At 43.6% G+C, this 22,610-nt stretch overlaps 1 protein-coding gene across 1 annotated transcript; it reads left to right on the top strand.

Moving 5' to 3' along the window:
- The first annotated feature begins 162 nt into the window (after positions 1 to 162).
- On the top strand, positions 163 to 22,504 carry LOC110979011 (sodium-coupled monocarboxylate transporter 1-like). The gene is made up of 24 exons (XM_087148389.1): positions 163 to 812; positions 1,350 to 1,415; positions 1,737 to 1,788; positions 2,094 to 2,161; positions 2,548 to 2,702; positions 3,584 to 3,724; positions 6,280 to 6,415; positions 6,616 to 6,704; positions 7,055 to 7,167; positions 7,488 to 7,558; positions 14,480 to 14,545; positions 14,760 to 14,811; positions 15,090 to 15,157; positions 15,522 to 15,676; positions 16,409 to 16,549; positions 18,109 to 18,244; positions 18,554 to 18,642; positions 19,262 to 19,374; positions 19,608 to 19,678; positions 19,911 to 19,997; positions 20,690 to 20,868; positions 21,382 to 21,482; positions 21,798 to 21,913; positions 22,008 to 22,504. Exons 1-24 carry the CDS (start codon positions 462 to 464, stop codon positions 22,179 to 22,181), a joined length of 2,790 nt encoding a protein of 929 aa, XP_087004515.1. The 5' UTR covers positions 163 to 461; the 3' UTR covers positions 22,182 to 22,504.
- The last annotated feature ends 106 nt before the right edge of the window (positions 22,505 to 22,610 follow it).

The raw sequence follows: 22,610 nt of genomic DNA, 5'->3' as shown, positions 1-22,610 counted from the left end.
CATTTCAGATCCCTGGGAGGGCTTCTATTGAAACACGGCCTTTATCGGTTTGCACAAGGAGCTGAAGTACTTCGTCGGCGTTGATGCAACACCTTCCATTGATTGCACCATAAACTTTATTCTGTAGTACGAAGGTCCCTACTATACTCTGAAAAAGGAACGTGATATAAGGCACCTTTAATTTAAAATATCGCCTAGTTGTGCTTTTAGATAATGAATTTTCCAAACGATTCATTTAACACCTCTCTTAGTCCAACATGATTATTCATAGATGCAAATTAACTGTATCGGATGTCCATTCAGAGATCCCGTAACTCTCCGTGACATCTTCCCGTCTCCCTCAAAAGAATTTAAAACTAGGTTTGGTACCGAGACAAGATCACAGACTGCACATTTAATCTCAAGCGCGGACTTGCAGAGAAACACATCTTGCGCTAGACCTAACCACTCGCAGAAAAGCTATGGCCGGGCCTGAAGATGCTACCAATTTCGGAGTCTGGGACTACGTGGTGTTCGGCTGCATGCTGCTCATCTCGCTGAGCATCGGCATCTATTATGGCTGCACCGGAGGCAAGCAGCGGACCACGGCAGAGTTCCTACTGGCCGACCGCAGCATGAACCCCATCCCCGTAGCAATGTCGATGGTGGCCAGCTTTATCTCTGCCATCACCTTCCTGGGCACGCCGGCCGAGGTCTACATCAACGGCTCTATGTTCTGGGTGTTCAGCCTGTGCTTCCCGATGGTTGCCTTAGTGGTGTCTCGCCTGTTCATCCCGGTGTTCTTCAGGCTGAACGTGACTAGTGTAAACGAGGTACGACGTGACATTGTCTCCAAATTTATCAAGATTTTACGTTAGGTCCCTCACAGGACACGAATCCCAACTGCTCCACAGACCATGTCTCCCACACACCCACACAAAACATAGACACGTTCCTATGTTGTTCGTCAAGCAGTACATGTACCTTCAAGCATGACTGTTTCAAAAATGAAAAGGAACACAAAAGGGCAGGAATGCGAAAAGATGAAGTAAATAGTTGAAAGGGGGTGAAAAACACCTATTTCCTCGAAACTTTGCTCGTTCATCATTAATCAGCTGATAAGCGCCTTGCCCTCTGGAAATTTTCCCCCTTAATATTTTTTCCCCATCGGTAAACATCCTGGCGACACCGATGCCTTCAAGACACAAACGAATCCGGCTTGTACATATACACCTTTGTACTTTCTTCCACTCGGTTGTGGACCTGATGGCTCCGTGCTCTTCGAACTTGAACACACGACGTAACCGTGCAAAAGAATCAGAAATAAGAAACGGAAAATACCTTTCTCAAATTACCCTTCTCCTTTTCAGTACCTGGAGTTACGCTTCAACAAAGCACTTCGCGTTTCTGCCGCTGTGACATATTTCTTTAACATGGTAAGTTTTACTTTTCCTTTTTCAACCATTTTAGGCAGTTTTATCGCTTACTCCTAATAAACATGACAGTCAGTTGCATGTCCTGGTCTTGAGTAAGAGACTAATAAATGTCCTAATCCCCAAAGATCAGGTAATGGACAATCTTAAAAATCTGATGTATTAATTGCCGCAGCCCCACAAAAAAACATTGACCCCCTTCCTCTGGATACGTCCATTGCGAAAGATGGCAGTTAACTCTACGACTACTCAACACCATTTGTGCTCTCGACTAAATGTCATTTGACAGTTGACCTGATATCTCTTTTTCCTCTCTGCTGAAAGGTTTTCTACATGGGAATTGTTATCTATGCTCCGGCCTTGGCGTTCAATGCGGGTTTGTATCTACTCTTCAGATCAACCTGTCTTTCTGTAGCCGAAACGAAGCCAAATCATTTCACTTCACCTCTAAGGCACGATAACAAAATAAAACAAGGGTTGTTTCTCATTTTCTGAGGTTGGAAGGACTCATTTAACTACAACTGGGTTACTTTTATGGAATTCCTGCACTTTTCTTTATTCGTTTTAATACCAGAAAGCAACTTAGGAGCACTTGAAAGGGAAAATTGAAGTTGACCTGAAAAGCTTACCTTGTACCATTACCTTACTTCAAGAAAATAACACTATTCTATTTTCTATCAGTTACCAACGTGAGCCTGTGGGGGTCTGTTCTAGCCATGGGACTCGTCTGTACCCTATACACGACAATAGTAAGTAAAGACAGTTGTACATGTAAGCGAAACTCTTCACAGATTTCTACTGTCTCATTTAAAAATCTGACTCTTGCTCGCTCTCCGTGCATTGTGAACTAATACTTCGAATCCCACGATACCTTTAGGTAGGTGTGGTTCGATGTCGACAAATTAATGCACATGACCTCTGCATACCCGAGGTGACCCTCGAAATGATGAGATGCTTTGCCTCTTGTCGAGACACCGTCTCTCTGGAGCCATTACGGTGCACTTGACAGCATGCGTTCCTATGCAATGTCCCGTGCCACGCTTCGTCCACCTACAGCACATGCAATACAGGGCTGAAGATGCCAAGGTCAAGATATCATTACGGGTACTTTGTCATTAATTTTGGCAACAACCAGGGTGGTATGAAGGCTGTGCTATGGACGGATGTGTTTCAGACGTGCGTCATGTTTGGTGGCTTCCTGGCCGTCATCATCGAGGGCACCATACGGGTGGGCGGACTCGGCAACGTGTGGCAGATCGCCGAGGAAGGGGGTCGCATCGACTTCTGGAAGTGAGTATATCCATTGAACAAACACTGTAGAGTGGAACTAATAAAATAAGCCGAATGTATGACACTCTGGATAGGACATCAAATATACTCCATTGCGTGATTTGGCTAAAAGGGTGCCTTCTTGTGTAGAAACGATCTCTTTGAGGAGTTTTTTGTCCCAAATAGGCTATTCCACCTTCATTTTTTCTAATCCTCCGACTTTCAAGCTGTTGGATCGCTAAGTTGTTAGATGTCGCCACCAAAACATCAAAACATATGCAACAGAGCCAAGTAATGAAATATTTCTGTTTATATTGAATAATAATTCTTGGCCTTAATTTAGGGATCGATTGAGCATGAAGGAACACTGAACAAGCTGTTTTTTTAAATTTAACACTCCCGGTGTTATCAGAGGACTACACTAACACTTTTCACTGGTTTTAAAATTTTTGACGTTATTTCAACACTCTTGGTGTTAATTTTAACACCCTCCAGTGCATTGTAACACTTGTCGGTGTGAGAAGTAATCCCTGTGACGTTAACGTAACACCTTATGGTGTGGTTATCTGATAACACCCACAGTTTATGCAGGAAATACGAACACACAAATCCTGAGATGGAAAAGAAGCCAAGTACTGAAAAATCGCATCCGTGGACTCACTAATCCTGCAAAGCTTACGGTGCGAGGGAGTGGTTTTCATTTGAATGTGCTCAAAACTGTTTGGTCACAAGGTGGTGTTGATGGTATTTTCCCTCTCACTGTGCCACCCTCGAGGGAGTAGGTTTCCCAGAGCCCATAATATGCATGAATATTCTTAATCATTTTATATACACATGCCTGTCAACCATATGCATCACATGTGTTTTCACTGCACGATTCATTTCCGGTTTCTCTTTTATAGTTTCAATTTTGATCCAACAATTCGCCACACTTTTTGGGCTATTGTTATTGGAGGAACGTTCTCTCGGACGTCATCCTTTGCAGTCGACCAATCCCAGGTGCAACGGTACCTCGCGACGGGAAGCATCAAAAGAGCCAACATGTAAGTGTTTAATGGGAGACGCTCAGACACATGGAGGCGGCAAACATGCCGTCCCCACGTGACCTGCTGACCATTGGTTAAGACAGGCTGATCAAATGAGTGCAAGCTCAGATTGATGCGAACAAACGTGGAAATGTCACGTGTTAGCGGTATGCCGCCACCAAGCTTCTCGAAGGTCTCCCATTCTTGCGCGTATCTCAGATACCTCGTCCAACCGGGATCACATGCAATCGTATTGCCTGTTGGGGATAAATGTAACAAAATCTTACACATACACGCACAGTCTCGTGGTGCAAACATGAATGACTGGTTTGCCTCAAACAAAACTCAAAACTGGATTCTTCACCCGGATCCGCTAAACAGCACAAATTGATGCTGACGGAGTATTACCGTACAGGCGCATTTGGTAACCACCTGTCGAGCTTACTCGCGAAAGCGTTCAATTTTGCACTCACTCAGGCCTCATCCAAGTGACCGACCCGACCCCCCCCCGGCCGGTTACTTGATGAGGGGGTCCACGATGGAATGCAAAAACATCGCGACTTTAGTTCTGAGAAGAGTGATAACAAGGATTGTGTGGTGCACAGAGACACCGATGCGTTGTAAATAATTCATAAAAATTTGTGCACAGAGGAGCAAATTGGTTCACATCACATAAGTCTTAGAATAAAGTTAAGATAATGTGTCTGTGCGTTTCTTTCGACAGTTAAGATTCGAGCTACAAATTTAATTGCTCTGCACAACCATTTGCATTGTTCTTTGATTACGACGGTTGTGCTGTTCACTGAAACCTTTGACAACATTACGGGATTGCGTGAGGGAAGTAATCGAAAGCACTGCTAGAGATTTGGTCAGTTCTGAGATTGAGAGCACGCATGATGAATCATACAGAGCTACAGACAATCCACTGTACGAACCAACAGTTTAGTTGAGGCCGAAAGAAGTTTTGATTCGACCAAATCCTTTGTAGATGCTGGAACAATAACTTGGTTCCTGACATTGCGTCAGCTGGACCTCATTCGACCGAATCACCTGAGCCCAACTCTCAGCCCACCCCTCCACTCACAAGTTCCGAGTGTAAGGGTTCTTTTGTCCTCGAGGTGATCTCGCTGGGTCAATTCTGGACTTTGGTCAGATTTGGGCCAACGTACAGGTGCGAGGAGATGATGCAATCTGTCAAAAAACAAATACATGTAATATCTTTGGCGAAAAAAAGAAGATCATTCTCAAGGAATGAGCCCTTCGGCATCACTGTCGGTCTATATAGAAAAATAAAACAGTACCTATAGTACCAGCTTTTCTGTGCAAATTCGCCTAAACAAAGCTAAAGGAGCAGGGTTACAAACGAGAGAGAGAAAAAAGTACTCTGGTAGACTGACGATAGGAATTAATGCTCCCCTTGAAGCACAATATTTTGCAAGTTTGGGGAATACAGGAACCACACAAGACATCCGGAAGAAAATTATGCATCACTGAAGTTTCCTTTTTCTTTTGCACCTACGAAAAATAGCAGTGTAGGCGTATGGATGAAAGGGAGAAAAATACAGCCAGGTTACTCTCTCAAAAAGAGTGTGACTGGAGGAAGCACGTTTGGACAAACAAGTGGAACAGTGATCAGGGGCGTATCTGTTCAACGAACAGACCGCAATAAAGAGCCCAGCTGTGCGCCAATCTTACTTGCACCTATACGCCTGTGAACCCTAGGCAGGTGACAAATAAAAACACCAGCCTATAAAAGATGGCAGAAACGCCCCATCAGGGGACACAGTTGGTCGCCTCCAAAATACTTGGCTATGCCTAGACTTGACTCAAGTCGGATATTTCCGTGACGTCTTGTTTTTATGCTTTGGATATGGAGGCCGCGCGTCGTTTTGCTTCGCACCCTCTTGTATCCACTTATTACCACAAGTTCAATCCCGACTTAACAAATCTGCCAGCCGTTTTTACATAGCAAATCGGCTGATCTATCAAACCAGCTAGCAGCCAATTAAATTGCTGGACTTGTTTTTACATCGTTCATATCTCTATTATAATGAACGGGACTACAAGTCTGACTATTTTGATTGGTGGATTTGTAGTCTGACTACTTTGATTGGCGTAAATTCTGTATACATTATGCAAGACTATGTCGTTCATATGCAGTTATGAATAACTCCATATCACCAACGGGCGTCTGATTGGCTAATATCCGTCCAGTCAGACTTGCTGACTAGGGATACACGTTGTACACTCTTTGACGTTGACACCAGATATCGCGGAAAAGCTATCAAATGAGGGCGCCTTATAAGAAGTTATGCGAGTGGCCGAATGCAACGACAGTACTGTGTGAACGGATGGCTGACTGGGGAAGAGCAACCTAAGTCCGACCTGATTCAAATCTAGGTTATGGCTTGGAATTACACACGGCTCTATTGCAACTAGCTTTGGCCACTACCATAGACTAGTGCATAGTTTCAGCCACAGCCAAGTAATTCGGACGCGGCCTCACTATCAAAGACAAGTCAATTGTCGGTATCTGCCATTTCATCTGAATCCCTTTTTATGTATGGTTGCAGCTCTCTGTGCTTAGCGGTTTTCGGCATGGCCTTTGTGCTCACAATCTCCTGTCTCTCCGGAGTTGTCATGTATTCCTACTACGCGGACAAACAGTGTGATCCTTTCACCAGCGGAAAAGTTTCACAAACAGACCAGGTGAGAATCCCGCAGTGCGCGGAATTACTGGTGGCTTGTATGCTCTTCCTTAGCCAGAGTTCTCAACGATTAATTCTATTCTAACTTCTTTCAGGTGAGTTTGTGTTAGTTAATTCGGCCGTAAGCCGTTCGTTGCGTAAAGTGGCATTGCCATCAGTCCTGTTATACCCAACTATGGCATCTGTTTTTGTTTGCATTAGTTAATCCCTTACTTCATAATAGAGCTGTTTGGGCGGATCCCCGGCCTTCCAGGATTCTTCACCTCGGCTGTGTTCAGCGCCGCACTCAGGTGAGTTGACGCTATTAGACAGCAATGATCTATTTAAAAAACAAAATAAAACAAAAAAAACCAATAGGCTATTGGCCTTGAGCACTCTACGACCAATAGTAGTGTGAGGGGATTTTTGTTCAGTGGTGAGCTGAGTGGTTACGACTGGTTCCCTATGTGGGATTGCGATGGAGGGAACGGGTACCGGCGCGTAGCTTCAGTCCTTTGCACAGCCTCAACATAGCCGAGGGATGACATTGAGGGGGTTCAGTAGACATCTGTTCCACTCAGTTTAACAAGATCTGCAAGTTGAATTGATTCGTTTAAAAGTACCCTAATTACATTGGAGGATGCTATCGATTCTATGACAGTACGGTTTCCTCTGGACTGAACGCTCTCGCCGCTGTGACAGCTGAGGATCTGGTCAAACCGTGTTTGCCCCGCATTAGTCAGGAGCGATACACACTTGTCACCAAAGGCATCGGTGAGTACCAGTTCAGTACATTAATATATACTTTCTTGAAGACAGGTGCACGCAGCTGCAGGTTGTTAGCACAGTCCTCTTTGGAAGGAAACTAATTATTTTCAATAAAATATTTGACATTTCTTACACTTTTGTATGAGGAGTTGCACACTGTACTTGAAGGAATTGTGGCACAAGGGAATTGCAAAATAATCATTAAAGGGTGCGGAAATAGTACAAGGACACACCCGTCTGCTTTGCGACTCGAGCCTGCTTCGATTCGATGTCTGTACGTGTTCTCTATTGGAGCTATTGTGAAACAGTATGCGGCTTCTTTTCAGCATTTGGATTCGGCCTGCTCTGCATCCTTCTCGCCTACGTCATCTCGTTGCTCAATCAGGGCGTTTTACAGGTGAGTGCCGGTTTCTTGTCTAAACAGATACGGATTGAGATCAAGTCTGGAAGACGACTCATTCGGGTATATGTTTGTCTCTACGGCTTGAATATTTTACCCAAGGCGGTTAGATATAAATGTAATCAACGTATGAAGCCCAACCACCTGGGGTTTTGTATGTATTGCGCATGTCCAATGTAATATTAGGCTCGCGTTGCAGCCGTTCATCGGTATTACAAATATATCAAAAGTAAAAACACCAACAACTCGTGTGAAATGCGGTAATCCAGCGGTTACAGTATAATGGTTTGTGATCTGTGGGGTATGGGTTCGAATTTGTGGACGAAGAGGATTTTTTTACAGGAAAATAAAGCCCGAATGTTGTATAGGAACCTCATTTCACACGTGAAGTGTTTATGGTTGAGCTCCATACATGGTTGCCAACGGTGGCTTGGCTTCATTCGTGTGGTTGCATACATAGCCCAAGGCGCCGGTTCAGAATGACGGGGCTCAGCACGGCCTGTAATAAAAGATGGCGAACAATGAAATGAATAGGGATGGAGGGATTGTGATCAATGTAAGGGTTGAGGAGCACAAAAGGTCCACCAGGAAGTGCCGTAAATGGTTATCTCTGTTGATGTCCGTTTTGCCTCGTGAGTGGCAATGGTGATCATTGATTCCATTTGATGAGATTTCAATCGGTATCAGCTACACCCAGCAGACTATCGACGTTTAGCCACATTCTTACAACGACATTGCTTTTCAAACAACATCGATGAGCATCCTATATTTCAAGTTCAAAAGGAATGAAATCCATCCACTGTATTTATATATTGACCCTAGCTGACACTGAGCATTTTTGGTATGACTGGAGGTCCGTTGTTGGGATTGTATTGTCTTGGATTATTCTTCCCCTGGACAAACTCAAAGGTAGGAATATTCTGGGCGACATCATTCTCACAGTGTTACATTTCTTGCCTAAATTACAGCCGCATGTTGCTAGCATAGCTTCAGCTATTATTTTCATCGCCCACCGCGATCACCTCGGCAGAGCAAATCCACTCTATTAATTTAGGGGCCTATTTGTTTCACACGGATATGGATCTCGATCAGTGATCCCAGAGGTGGTTCGCGCTTTCGATTTAAGCAGGCTTTGTCAGTGAACCAACGTCAGATCGCTGATCGCAATCCTGTTCCGCATAAGAACAAACAGTCCCCTTATTAGTTTCATCAGTTTCAGCCATGTTTCCATCGTCACCCTAGCTAGGATGAGCTCCCCTGTCGTCTCTTCTAGTGAAATCAACATCGTCACCCTTGTCAAATTAGCTTCATTATTGCCCCCCCCCCTTTTTTTGGGCTCTTCCTCGTCCAATATAACAGTTTATCTCCAACCGATCTCGGAATTAGTTCCTCATTATATGAGTCATCTTTGAGTTTAGAACCAATTCGACTTTCGCCCTTGACAGCTTCTGGTCCGTCGCCTTGATTACGGTCAAGGTGAGATGGCTACAGTCGTGTACACGACATTTATATATCATTATGGACCTCGAGCTTGACCGAGAGATGGCGCCATATTCTTAGCAACAGAGACTCTTTTGGTCGGAACGGAACTTCACTGGTTCACAAACGACTAGAAAATGTACGCGTCATAGTCGCATCGCTACCATTAAATTGAACACTCCTGACCAATGTGGCTCTTTTCAGCCGATTACGGGGTGCTTCCGCTTGAGGCAAATTGTTTTATCTTATGGTTGATATCGTTATTGTCGTATTCATCCTCCTTGCCACTAATTCTCGCTTTGATATCGCTCAGTATTCCCCTATCACCATTACACGAAAAAAAAACCCAGAAAATGCATGTTCTTGCGTTTGGATCTGTGCAAACAACCCCAATCCACTGCTTGGTTTTTCGAAGGGCGCGATGGCGGGACTGCTGGGAGGCCTGGCTGTAGCCTGTTGGGTGGGAATTGGCGCCTTCATTTACCCGCCAAGTACCTACAGACCTCCGCTAACCATCGAAGGTTGCAACCTGACCACATCCATCACGACACCCAGCCCACTTCTGATGACAACGACAACAACTCTTGCACCAGAAACGTAAGTGGAACTTTGAAAAATCAGTCCAAAGTTTTATTCATTGTAACAAACTAATAAGTGTTGCTTACATTTCTTTTGCCCACGTTTCCATTTTAACTAATTAAATAAAAAATTCCTGAAGTTGGAACAAGAGTTTCGTGCCAAGTGTTTGTTTTTGTTGTGTTGTTTTTTTTTAATCGTAATGATCCAAGGCTTCAAATTTTGTTTGGTTTCCTTTTTTTTACTTTGATTAGCTCACCAATCATTGAATTATACTCACTCTCGTACGCCTGGTACTCATGCGCCTTCTGGCTGGTGACCATCGTCGTTGGTCTGTTAGTCAGCTTCCTGACGGGTAGGGTGCCTGCTTTCCTCCCATGTTTTCAATATCTCAACTACTGTATTTTAGCTCAAAGCTTGTGAAGGGGGACATTTCGATATGATAGGAGCTCAGTGCCGAAAAGCACCATCATAAGTGACCATGAGAGAGTGTGGGCCGAAGCCTGAAAGCCACTGGTACTGTGCGACCGGCAAGCACGCAAGAACTTCCAGTGTCCATCAGACTGCTGAAACTGCTTTCCGTACATTGGAACTAAATGGCGTCACTTCCTTTAAAGAGACTTGTAACCCATGCATCCTTTCATTTATAAACTAGCCATCGTAAAAGGAAAACAGGACACGCAGATTGATGTGCATCATATGCATATTATGCCCAGGCCGCATAAAATACGAACTGTACACTTTCTGAGCGTAATATGCATATGACTCACGCCATTCTGCGTCTTCCCCTTTTCGGTCTACCGCTACCAACGCCCAATTATAAAGGCTCCAAAACAAGTTCCAAAATGGAAAACTCGGAACTTTCTTTATAGAATCCATATATCTTCCCGTCACCCTCTGTGTGCGCCTAACACCAATGTCACGATTTCTGCTAGACTTGTGAAACTGCTTCCGGTACGACGCCATTTATCTTTCTGAAACTCCTAAACCGCACACGCCCACCATCTACTGGCTGTCCGCATCTGAAGCTTAATTATAAAGCCTCAAAAATAAAAACCTTGAACTTACTTTATAAAATTACGATTTTTCCCGTAATCAAGGTGCCACCAAGAGGCAAGACATCGACCCTGTCCTTCGGTCTCATTGCGTGGACGGTCTGTACTGCTGCCTCCCGGAAGTGATTAAGAAGCCACTACGATGCGGGGACGAAAAACCGGTAAGATGTAGGCTTTAGAGGGCGTTGTGAGTCAGAGAGAAAAAGATGTCGTCGATTTTAAGAAATGTATCACTCTTTTTCTTCCAGGATTACACCAAGAAAGACGAAGAGGCGGAGATGGTAGAGGTGAAGGAGGTCAAACCAGACTTGAGCGATAATGCAGACGATAGTGATGATGTTGACTCGGCAACAGTTGCCACGGAGCAACCAAGCAGCACTGAAAAGGAAAATAGCCTGGAAAACAATGGTTTTACAGCTCTGTAACTATGGTGACGATGTTGATGATGAACCATGGTGCACATACCTCCCTCCTCGCAGAAAACTATGCATTCGTTTTGAATATTTATTAATATGCCTAATATGATCAAGGCCAATCAGCAAAAAAAATCGTTATTAGAAAAAACAATATTAATTATTTTATCAAGTAGACTAAAGAAAGTAACAAAAATTACAGGTTGTATGGGTGGCATTTAAGGCACATACGCACAAACTAGCTTAATTATTGAGTCAAAGCGATTTCAAATTAATGCACGTATCACCCGTGAATGTCTAATGATATGCCCAAGAAACTTACGTGGGTAGGATATTTATTGGGATGTGTTTAATTTCATCATACCCAAAGAGGATTTAAGGCATTTGAACTCTTCCTTTCCACCAAACCGGGATCTGCTTTTAATTTGTTAGCTTCTTAGCCAGCATGTATTGTTCTATAGCTTAATTAGTAAACAGTTTGTCACGCTCAATTTTACAGTTTCCAGTGTTTCAACTTTCTGTATATTACAAGTATTTCTATAGATCTGTAACAGCGTTCTTCTTTGAGAAATAAAAAGTGTCAGGCATTCTTTAAAAAAATCAAAATTATATTAGAATGGTTTGTAGACAGTTGTTTAAATGAAGTGTCACAAACCTTATCATCTGGTCCACTTGGATACATATTGCCACTGGTCTTGTGAAAGGACTTGTGACGGAACGCGCATCAGGCTCGACTACAGCATGCAAAATTTCAACAGCCAAATAACCTTGAGGAAGTTGGCATGGTTGGCAGACCACTGTCACGTTGCCTGCTACTCCAATTTTGAAAAAATTTCACCACTGTCAGATGTTAAGTCAATAATGTATGTACATTTAACAATTTTAACAAGGGCCAGATTTTCATTTTAAGGTTTGTTATTCAGTGTTTGAGAGCTACCTGAATTTTTTTTAACGCTAAGTGAATTGTTCCCTTTTTTTACTCACGGCTGTGTAACTTTGCCAGCAACTGGTAGTACAAAAATACCAATATAATGTACAGAAAGAGGAGACGAAAATTTGCCCTCTTCAAAGTGGATCCAGGAATTTTCCGGGGGGGGGGGTCAGGCCCGTCAGCATTTTTATGTCCGAACATTGCAGACAGGCGGACCCAAAGGTAATGCAACCCGACAATTTCCTGGCCCACCATGACCCCTCTGTGTTCGAGCTACTTGGCAGCAGCTTAAACGCACGCTGTAGTTTGCTATTGTGATTCAGCCACTTCTAACAGGGGTATGTGCATTGTCAAGCAATGGCCAAGTACGTCGGACACGGTCATAACAACAGACACGCCCCGTGTGTCACTCAGTGCAAAGGAAACAAGATGACTTTTGCCCATAACGTGTTTGGGCTCACAGTTGTACAACCACCAGCTGATTTACATAGGGACTGTGGAAACACAAGTTGGCGCCATCAGTATATTTATGTCTGTGAAAGCTCTCCACAAGTGACTCTTCACAGGCCAGTGTTTTGATATCTCATGGAGAAAAGATACCAAACTGAATGGGTTATTTTAGTCCTGCCTTATTGGCGTTTTTATAGGTTTTATGTTGGGAGGCAAAATCTGGATTTTTTCTGAAAAGAACGTTCAAATTGTTTCATCCATAGCAGAATTATTCCCTCTTCAAAAAGAAGATAGTCTGTACTTTTCAAAGTGTTTACTCTTCAAGATTAATACCTAGTCTGCCAAATCATTTCATTCGGATCAAGCAGGCCCCGTCTAAGCCAAAGTGATCTGAAATGAAATGGGTCACCCGACGATAATGTCATGTGTTACTCCGTTGTCATTTCCTAAACATTAAGAGGACAAATTCAGTCCAGACGGTTAAAACCTGAAATTAACTGCATCAAAGTACCTGTGATAAATGCCATTGTTGCGTTGCACCGCGTTTGAGAGTGGATAAACAGGTTGCTGATAAAGTCCTCTTAGGCTGAAAGGCGAACCCCAAACTTTTTCATCGGGAGTTCAGAGCATGAATATTTTTGGTTGCATCAGCCCCTCTCGATGCCAGGGCAGGCGTACGCTAGCACGACCTTTATCATATACCACTGATAATCTTTTTAGGCCGGTGGAGTACAATGCCTTTGCCTGAGCAGATAAGCCAAACCTGGACGTATAGTCGTTCTGTCCGTTTGGAACTAATTAAGTATTACCACTGCGCAGGCTCGGGGCGCTGAAATGCTTTTTTAAGCGTTGATGTAGAATGTTTACTTTAGATTGTTTATACCATTGAATTCCGTTTTGTATACCAAGGCCCTTACCATTCACTAAGAACAAACGAAACAAGGGATGATCTGAAAGAAATCACTTGGTAGTGTTTTGGAACAAAAGCATATTTTCCAAACGAGTGACTGAGTACCACAAATATCTACCGCTATGATTATTCATAAATGCTAATTACTATACATACTGCTACTGCTTTTCGGATGCCCGATCAAAGTTCTTCGACGACATCTCTGCAACGCCCTGCAAGATGAATTGAAAAAAATTAGGGCAAGTATTGGGACAAGATCACAAACTGCTCTGGTTATCTCCAGCACGGACTTACAGATGAGTAGACCCTTAGCCGCAGTAAGCCACTTGCAGTGTCGCCATCATGGCCGGGCCTGAAGATGCTGCCAATTTCGGCGTCTGGGACTACGTGGTGTTTGGCTGCATGCTGCTCATCTCGTTGGGCATCGGTTTCTTCTACGGCTGCACCGGCGGCAAGCAGCAGACCGCGGCCGAGTTCCTCCTGGCCGACCGCAACATGAACCCCATCCCCGTAGCCATGTCGCTGGTGGCTAGCTTCATCTCAGCCATCACGGTGCTGGGCACGCCGGCCGAAGTCTACATTTTCGGTAGCATGTTCTGGTTGTTTTGCTTCTCCTACCCAGTGGTCGGTTTAGCAGTGTCTCGCCTGTTCATCCCAGTGTTTTTTAGGCTGAACGTGACAAGTGCAAATGAGGTAAGGCGTAACGTCGTCTCAAAACAAGTCACATTCGGCCATTTTTTTTTCCATTGCCCTTTTCACCCAGAATTTCAAATGTCACCTACAACAAAGAACTGCCTGCTCGAAATGCTTTCATGTGTTTTATTTTCAACGAGAGCTTGGGAGGGACAAAGATATGAAGCCAAGAAAATGTGAACGTTGTTTTTCTTCCCCCACTCTTTTCCATGTTTTGTGTAGAACTATACCATCAAGGTCTATCTCGTTTATTTCTCGTCTTGTACACCTTTGTCGATGTCATGTTTTCGTTGGTCATCGACGCCATGGTTCCATGTGCGATGTTACAAATTGGCATGCACAGTGGTATCGTTAAAAACAGCAAGAGAGAAATAGTGAAGACACCTCTTGAATTGTTTCTCTCCGTTTCAGTACCTCGAGTTACGCTTCAACAAAGCGGTTCGCGTTTCTGCCACGATCACATTTTTCCTGAATATGGTAAGTTTTCTTTGTTTTTTTCGCTTTTTAAGAGTTCCCTTCAAAATTCGTGTACCACAATGACCGTTTCAGGCAATTACTTATCGAAATGTCTTTTATGGGCATCAAGGATGTTGGTTAACTCTTGAACAACAAGACAGCATTCATACTTTCCATGAAATGTCATTTTGATGATGAACTTAATATCTTTTCCTCTCTCTCTCTCTCTTTAAAGGTTTTCTACATGGGGTTAGTTATCTATGCTCCAGCCTTGGCATTCAATGCAGGTTTGTATGTATTGTTCAGGCCCGCCTGTTATACAGGATAAGGCAATTTTTTTTCCCTTTCGCAGATATCTTTTTTAAAAATATGCCAAGTCATCTCATGCAACGCTTGGTCATATTTATAGAATAAGCGTGTTGAGTGTCATTCTTTCGGTGGATGGAACTTATTTCAACGACAAAAGGGTTGCATTTCTAGAATTCCTCCTTTTTCATTTTGGAAAAGATGAAAATATAGATTAACACTTAAATTAAAAAACTCTCACTTGCTTCATTTCTGCCAGTTACTGACGTGAGCCTGTGGGGGTCTGTTCTAGCAACGGGACTCGTCTGTACCCTCTACACGACAGTTGTAAGTAAAGACTTGTCGTACACATCATTGTCTGCTGACCAACTGTTCAGAGATTTTCACTTGAAAGTCCGACTGCTGTCTTTGCCGCGCATCGTGACCAAATAATCGACGAGTTTGAGTTAACTATAGGACAAACTGTTTCATGCTACAAACCGTCGACGTTATGTTACCACCTTGAGTTAGGTAGCAGTGGTTCGATGGCGACAAGTGCACATGATCACTGTACACTACCCATTGTCAAGACAACCATCCATGGCCTCTCCCAGAGTGCGATCCCTGGCCAAGCTTCGCACACCTACTTCACTTGCAAGCACAGGCATACAAGTGTCAAGATAGGTCACTCTGTCATTTTGGCAACATACAGGGTGGGATGAAGGCTGTGCTGTGGACCGACGTGTTTCAGACGTGCGTGATGTTTGGGGGATTCATAGCTGTCATCATTGAGGGAACCATGCGGCTGGGCGGACTCGGCAACGTCTGGCGAATTGCAGAGGAAGGGGGCCGCATCGACTTCTGGAAGTAAGTCTAACCATCAGACAAATCTCGAAGAGAGAAGTTGCTATAGTAAAAGATACACAAGCAAGGATATTGTATGGCACTCTGAATATGATATATCTTGGACTAAAATGCTTATTGACGACGATAGAGGATACTTTTCTGCGAAGTAACAATGTTACATCAACAATTTTTTTTCTTCCTTCTAAATGTCTTATGCTCATAGTTTTTTTTTTTTACTATTTAACCCTAACCTCAAGTGGCCTCTTGTGTTGGGCGACTTCCATTAAAAAATGTCATAATGAGGGTTTTCAAATACTTGACTCCGTGCAGGTCTCGTGCTTCGCCCAATCGTTAACCCCCTGACTTTGAAGTGTTCGGCTCAATAACGATTTCCACATGATGCTGACAAAACCATAGCACTACGTGCAAGAGGGCAATCTACTTGAAATATCTCTATCAAATTTGTTTATTATAGTAGGTAGACGACAAGTTCGAGTATTTAGAAAAACCACCTTCGTTGACACACCGCGTCTGCGAAGCTTAGTGCGCATGCCTGGTTTTCACCTGAATGCGCGCAAAAACTACAGCGTCGCCCCATGAAGACAGTGGCGAGAACTACTTGTTTCCATCGTATGTCACCGTTGAGGGAAGTATTTGCATAGAGAATGCGAATCTACCTACAAGTTACCTCGTGTATATATACAATCACTTGCTCGGCTTCGTCTAATCATTCACTTCTCTTGTCTTTCTCAGTTTCAGCTTCGACCCAACCATTCGCCACACGTTCTGGTCCATTGTTATCGGGGGAAGCTTCACATGGTCGACTAGTTACGGCGTAAATCAAGCCCAGGTGCAGCGCTATATCACGACGGGAAGCGTCAAAAGAGCCTGGGTGTAAGTGTCTACATTCTCAGAGTTTTTAAATCCACTGGGATGACATTCAGTCACATTGTCAGTGCAGAATACACCTGCCATGTCAAGTCCATTTTCATGCGATCTCGTTTACAGTCAGCATTAAACGATTTGCATCAAACGGCTGTTTTAATGGGGCGAAATTTAAACCACAAAATCAACAAGCAATACATTCCTTACCTGAAGTCTCAACTGCACAAATTGATGCTGACGTGAGTATGGGCCTCGAGCTAGACCAAGAGAGGGCGCTTTTTATTAGCAATAAAGGCTCCTTTGGTCGGAACTGAACTCGCTGATTCACGAACAACTAGGAAAGGCACCCGTCACAGTCGCATCCCTACCAACAAATTGAATACCCCCGAATGCGGCTCTTACCATACAGACGGATTACTTTACTGCGCGTTCGATTACCTTCCCTCAAGCTCATTTGGATCTATTAAAGTAACTCGGTCAGTTCTGAAATCAGGAGCACTTCAGGAAGAATTCAGATTATTTCATTCGTGGATCATTTCCAAGCTCTCAGGTAGCTTGTGCACTCCTCAGAGTACAAAACCAAATCCCAGACCAAGATAAATTATGATTCGACCAAGTTCGTTAGTAACCTTGTAGATGCCACGTCAGTTGGACGTCATTTGACCAAACCTGACGCAAGCCTGCAGCCTATCATTCCCTTCATATGTTACAAGTGCATCCTTTTGGTTTGGAAGGCGATACAAGACCATTCTGGAATTTGGTTAAAGTTAGAAAGAAAGGAGATGAGTTAACTCAACAAAACCTAATATTGGAGTCTGTGTTCCTCTTTAAACAAAACAGGTTGTTAGGTGAAGAAAAACAGAAACCATTCAGTGAATTCCAAAGAAATGCACTGCGTGCGAAAAAAGTATTCGAATATTCTTTCGTCCTGCTTCCACTAATCGCAACAATGTATGTGTGGATGACGACAAACCGACAGTGAGGTTTCTCTCTCAAACACTCTTATGGACAAACCCTTGGAGAAGTGACTACGGAAAGTGTTATACAGACTTCAATGGCAGACCTAGTTGTGTGCCAACCAGCTCACTGTACGTTTTTACACATCACCTAAATGAAAGGCAGATGAAAGGCAACAGCGCCAGTCTAAATATACAAGTGTGACAGTCACAGTTTGAGCCTCTGAACAAAAGATGTTGGTTGCAGAGACTTCTGTAGACTTTCCCACATGCACACAAGCTTCCTGATCTCTGAAAAATAGCTTTAAAGGCATTTGGAGGTTAGGGCTATGTGTCACAAAATAAACAGGAACAATGGGGGAAATCTTTACCAAGAATGTACCTCGAAAGAGCGTTACCAATTCGAAAAAACGAATCTTATCTCCAAGACTTGGTTTTCCTGCCTACATGTCTACGAAGGCATGTCTACACTACCTACATAGCTTTGAAACGCTAACCTGTGTGAGACAGCAGTGTCCCATGCACCAAGGGAAGAATGTTTAGCAAAGAGGTATATCGTCCATCAATCGTCGGTGTCCATAACCCGGTTCTGATTTTTCTATTTGTTTGCAGCGCTTTAGGCTTGGCGGGTGCGGGAATGGTCATTGTCGGTTCGGTTTCCTGTCTCTCCGGACTTGTCATGTATTCTTTTTACGCGGACAGGCAGTGCGATCCTCTTACCAGCGGAAAAATCTCACAAACAGACCAGGTGAGAATTTTACAGTGCTTTAACCAGTGATGTAAATTTGTGCCAGAAAAGTTTGGGGGATGGGGGATGAAAATTGGGGGGGGGGGGTGACTTGCCTGGCCACGGCAATTAGAAAAGCGGGTGTGGTTGGAGAGATGCTGACAACATAAGACACCAGGGGGTGATATTTATGATATAGATGTACAAGTGTAATGTGTATCTTATAGCAGAACGGTATATACCGCCTTTTTCCATCGTGCCGTAGTTTCCAGAATAACACATTGGCTCGCTGTGAGCAATTATTTTCATACCTGACTTTATTTGCACCAGTTAATTCCTTACTTCATGATGGACCTGTTTGGGCGCATCCCCGGCCTTCCAGGATTCTTCACTTCGGCCGTCTTTAGCGCCGCACTGAGGTGAGTTATAAACCGAGCCCCGAGCTAGAGCAAGAGAGTGCACAGTGTTCCTAGCAACACACGCTCGTTCCTAGCAACACACGCTCGACGAGGAAATGCACGCGCTACAGTTGCGTCGCAACCAACAAAATGACCACTCTCCACAAACATGGCTCTTTTCAACCGATGGGGGGGGTACTTCTGCTCAAGACAGATGGGGGAGCATTGATCTGTATGAGAAAACGACTCCCTGGGCTTAAAAAGTGAATACACTATCATACATTCTAAGACCAGTATTGGTTGTCAAATGTTTTGAAGGATGTGAAGTGTTTGCGAGAGGTCCCCCGCGCAGTTCGATGGGAGTGGGTATGGAAACCAGCACTGATAAGCTAAATCGTTCGCATCAGATCGGCATGAATGAGGATGGGTATTTAACTTCGTTGTTACCCATAAACAAAATACTTTCCACTTTGTAAAGATTGTCCAGCACCCGCTACTTTGGTTTGACCCCAGCGGCTTATCAATATACAAGTCGAAATTGCCAACCAGATGTGTTTTCCGCTCAGTTCAACAAGATATTCATGTTCAGCTGAATTCTTTAGATACATTTTTATCAAAAATAACGTTCCTTTTATTGTAGTACTGTTTCTTCTGGACTAAACGCTCTCGCCGCGGTGACGGCTGAGGATCTGGTCAAGCCATGTTTTCCCCACATCAGTGAGGAGCGGTACGCGCTGGCAACCAAGGGCATCGGTGAGTACCAGATCATCCAATGCATTGTACACAACTGTACACTACCTAGAAGGCAGCTGCACTCGGTTGGAGACAGTTGATAATGGACGTTTGAGTGGTAAACGGGCATTCTCTGCAATTAGTGGTCATTTCTCAAGGTATTCCAAGGACATTAAAACTCCTATTCAATTCAATTTATTTCCATATGTCATCCACATGTATCTATTTGTGTATAACTCTGCGTTGTTTTTCAGCACTTGGATTCGGCCTACTGTGCGTGCTGCTCGCATACATAACCTCGTTGCTCAGCCAAGGCATATTACAGGTGAGTAGCGGCTCCTTGTTTATGCAGGTACAGGTTGAATCGATCCATTGTTGATGAAGTCAGGTGAGTGTTTTAAATTCGGTGAGATTTCAGTCCGAATTGGCTGTCCATACCAATACCGAGTTTTTTCCTAAATTCGTATCGTGACATATTGAATTTTCAAACAACATTGACATGCATCATAACAGTTTCAAAAGGAATAAAATCCATTCAAATTGATTTTTAACCCCAGTTGGCACTGAGCCTCTTCGGTATGACTGGAGGTCCGCTGCTTGGTCTGTTCAGTCTGGGGATGTTCTTCCCCTGGACAAATTCAAAGGTAGGATCACTCAGAAGCAACATCCCCACAGCGCAGGCCTTATTGCAACTGTTGTCCGCGTGGGTTCACCTACTGTATTCCCCAAATCAACAACAACCCCCGTAGCAACAAATCCAATCCCGTAATTCTTGAAAGTTTTATTCTTTTCAGTCCCTGTTTCCATGATTACGCTGCAAAAACTGTGTATAGCTAGTAAACACTATTTAAACATTTTTAGCTGTACCTTTTTTAAACATGTTTAAATGTTAAGTGCGTTTAGATTTTTAATGGATTCCATTTAGCCACAAGGCACTAAAGGTTGAACGTAATAATCTTAAAATTACATAGAACATGTTCAATTACGAGGAACACAAAACAAACTTGAAAACTGAATATTCGGCATCCAAATATGTTTGGTAATCGTTAGCAAAATTGTGTTTAAAAGCTGAAAATATTTTTTTATGGTGCTTCCTTGTCAGGATGCGTTCCATCGTCCCTTCCTCATGTCAGGTATCTTTACCACCCATCGCCCTTCATCTCTGCCCCGTTGATCTTTGTCTTTCACTCTCGGCTTTACCATCCGCGACCGGCCTCGAAATTATTTCCACCTCAGTCATCGCTGATTTTCCGAAAAAGTCAACTTTAAGGAAAGCATGCCTGGAGCCGTACTCAAAAGTAACATATTGCCTGAAATCCACTTCTTGTTTTTCAAGGGTGCGATCGTAGGACTTTTAGCAGGCCTAACTTTCGCCTTTTGGGTCGGCATAGGGGCCATTATTTATCCGCCAAGCATCTACAGACCTCCGCTAACCATCGAAGGATGCAACCTGACCACGTCCATCACGACACCCAGCCCACTTCTGATGACGACAACAACTATCGCTCCAGAAACGTACGTGAGTTATGCCTCACTTTATACTATGGGCATAAATTCGGGGGTACATATATACCCCCCCATTTGAGGTGGGGGGTGAGCTATTGAATCACCCCTCCCCCCACACACACACTTTTGTGCTGAGCAAAAAAAAATTAATGCGGATTATGAAAAAAATTCTAAAACTTCTAACCAACATGCATTAAATATCACTCAAAAAGGGAAAACAATTTTGAAAAGCCATAAATATACCACTCTGAATTCCTTACGCAGATACACATGATCACCATGAACATTGTCCTCTATACAGTCATATGGTTTTATCCCCCACACTGCTTTTTAAATTTTCATGGCCGGGCAAGTCATCCTCCCACCTCTCCCCACCCCACCCCCATCTTCGGCACAAATTCTCGCCACTGCTTGATACTTGTCCATAGTATTAAGAATTTGCCCTACGTTTGGGTGAAAGTGCTCTTTACTAAGTTTGAATCATAATGATCAAGAGCAATATCTCCTTTCTTACCACTTCAGTTCACCCATTGGTGAATTATACTCACTCTCGTACGCCTGGTATGCTTGTGCCTTCTGGCTGGTGACCGTTGTCGTTGGATTATTAGTCAGTTTTCTGACAGGTAAGCCTGCACTATTTCCCTTGTTCAACTATCATAATTTAGCTCGAAGCACGCCGGGGGGGGATTAATGAAGTGGGCTTCGTGCCAAGGTCACCCTCTGCGTGCACCTAACACCAACGTCACGATTTCTGCTAGACTTGTGAAACTGCTTCCGGAACTACGGTCCCAACAGACGCCATTTCTCTTTCTGAAACTCCTAACCGGCGCACACGCCCACTATCTATTGGCTGTCCATGCTTGAAGCTTAATTATAAAGCCTCAAAAATGAAAACCTTCAACTTACTTTATAAAATTAAGATTTTTCCCATGCTCAAGGTGCTACCAAGAGGCAAGACATCGACCCTGTCCTTCGGTCTCATTGCGTGGACGGTGTGTACTGCTGCCTCCCAGAAGTGATTAAGAAGCCACTGCGATGCGGAGACGAGAAACCGGTAAGATATGCCAATTTAGACTTAGGAAGATGTTTCAATCACTGAGAAAACAAGCCGTCAGATGTAAGCAATACCAATGTTCTTGGTATTTCAGGATTACACAGAGAAGGACCAAGAGGCAGAGATCGTTGAGGTCAAACCTGGTTTGACCACTTACGCCGCGGACATCGACAATGATGACGTTGGCAAGGCCACCTTTGCCACTGAGCACCAGAGCGGCACTGGCACAGAAAACGGCTTGGACAATGAGGTCTTCACATCCCTGTAATCATGAGACCACCTCCACAAAAAGCAGGCCTGGGTTAATTTTATACATATCTGAGGTCTTTGGAATTTGTATTAATATGAATTCCCAAAAGTATTGCAAGAAAATTACATAGACAGGGTATACTGTAGGTGTCTTTGGTTATATCTTACACAGATCTCTGCTAGGCAAGGATTCCTCATCTCTTTAGCAAAATGTCTATGTTATTTCTCTCGCAGTTTCAATATAAGTTCACCCGTTCTGAATAACTTTGTAACTTTCAAACATTTCCAATGTTGTAAGATTAAAATTATGCTTTACTGTCAATAGAGCAGCCAGACAATTTATTTAAAAGAACGTAATCTACGATGCCTTCGCTTGCTCTTTGCGGCAGCGTATAATGAAACATGTCGGTGAAATATGCATACGTGATGAACCAACACTTAACTTGTA

The sequence above is a fragment of the Acanthaster planci genome, linkage group LG18 (genome assembly GCF_054643075.1).
Source record: "Acanthaster planci isolate LZ-2023a linkage group LG18, COTS_SCS, whole genome shotgun sequence".
NCBI classification, from domain to species: domain Eukaryota; kingdom Metazoa; phylum Echinodermata; class Asteroidea; order Valvatida; family Acanthasteridae; genus Acanthaster; species Acanthaster planci.
Note: the sequence above shows the minus strand (reverse complement) of the source record. Positions and strands in the feature narration are given on the sequence as shown.

Coding starts and splice junctions, on each gene's coding strand:
- LOC110979011 (XM_087148389.1), top strand. CDS start 462: ATGGCCGGGCCTGAAGATGCTACCAATTTCGGAGTCTGGGACTACGTG. Junction 1,416..1,736: donor TGACATATTTCTTTAACATG/GTAAGTTTTACT, acceptor CTCTGCTGAAAG/GTTTTCTACATGGGAATTGT. Junction 21,914..22,007: donor GATGCGGAGACGAGAAACCG/GTAAGATATGCC, acceptor TTGGTATTTCAG/GATTACACAGAGAAGGACCA.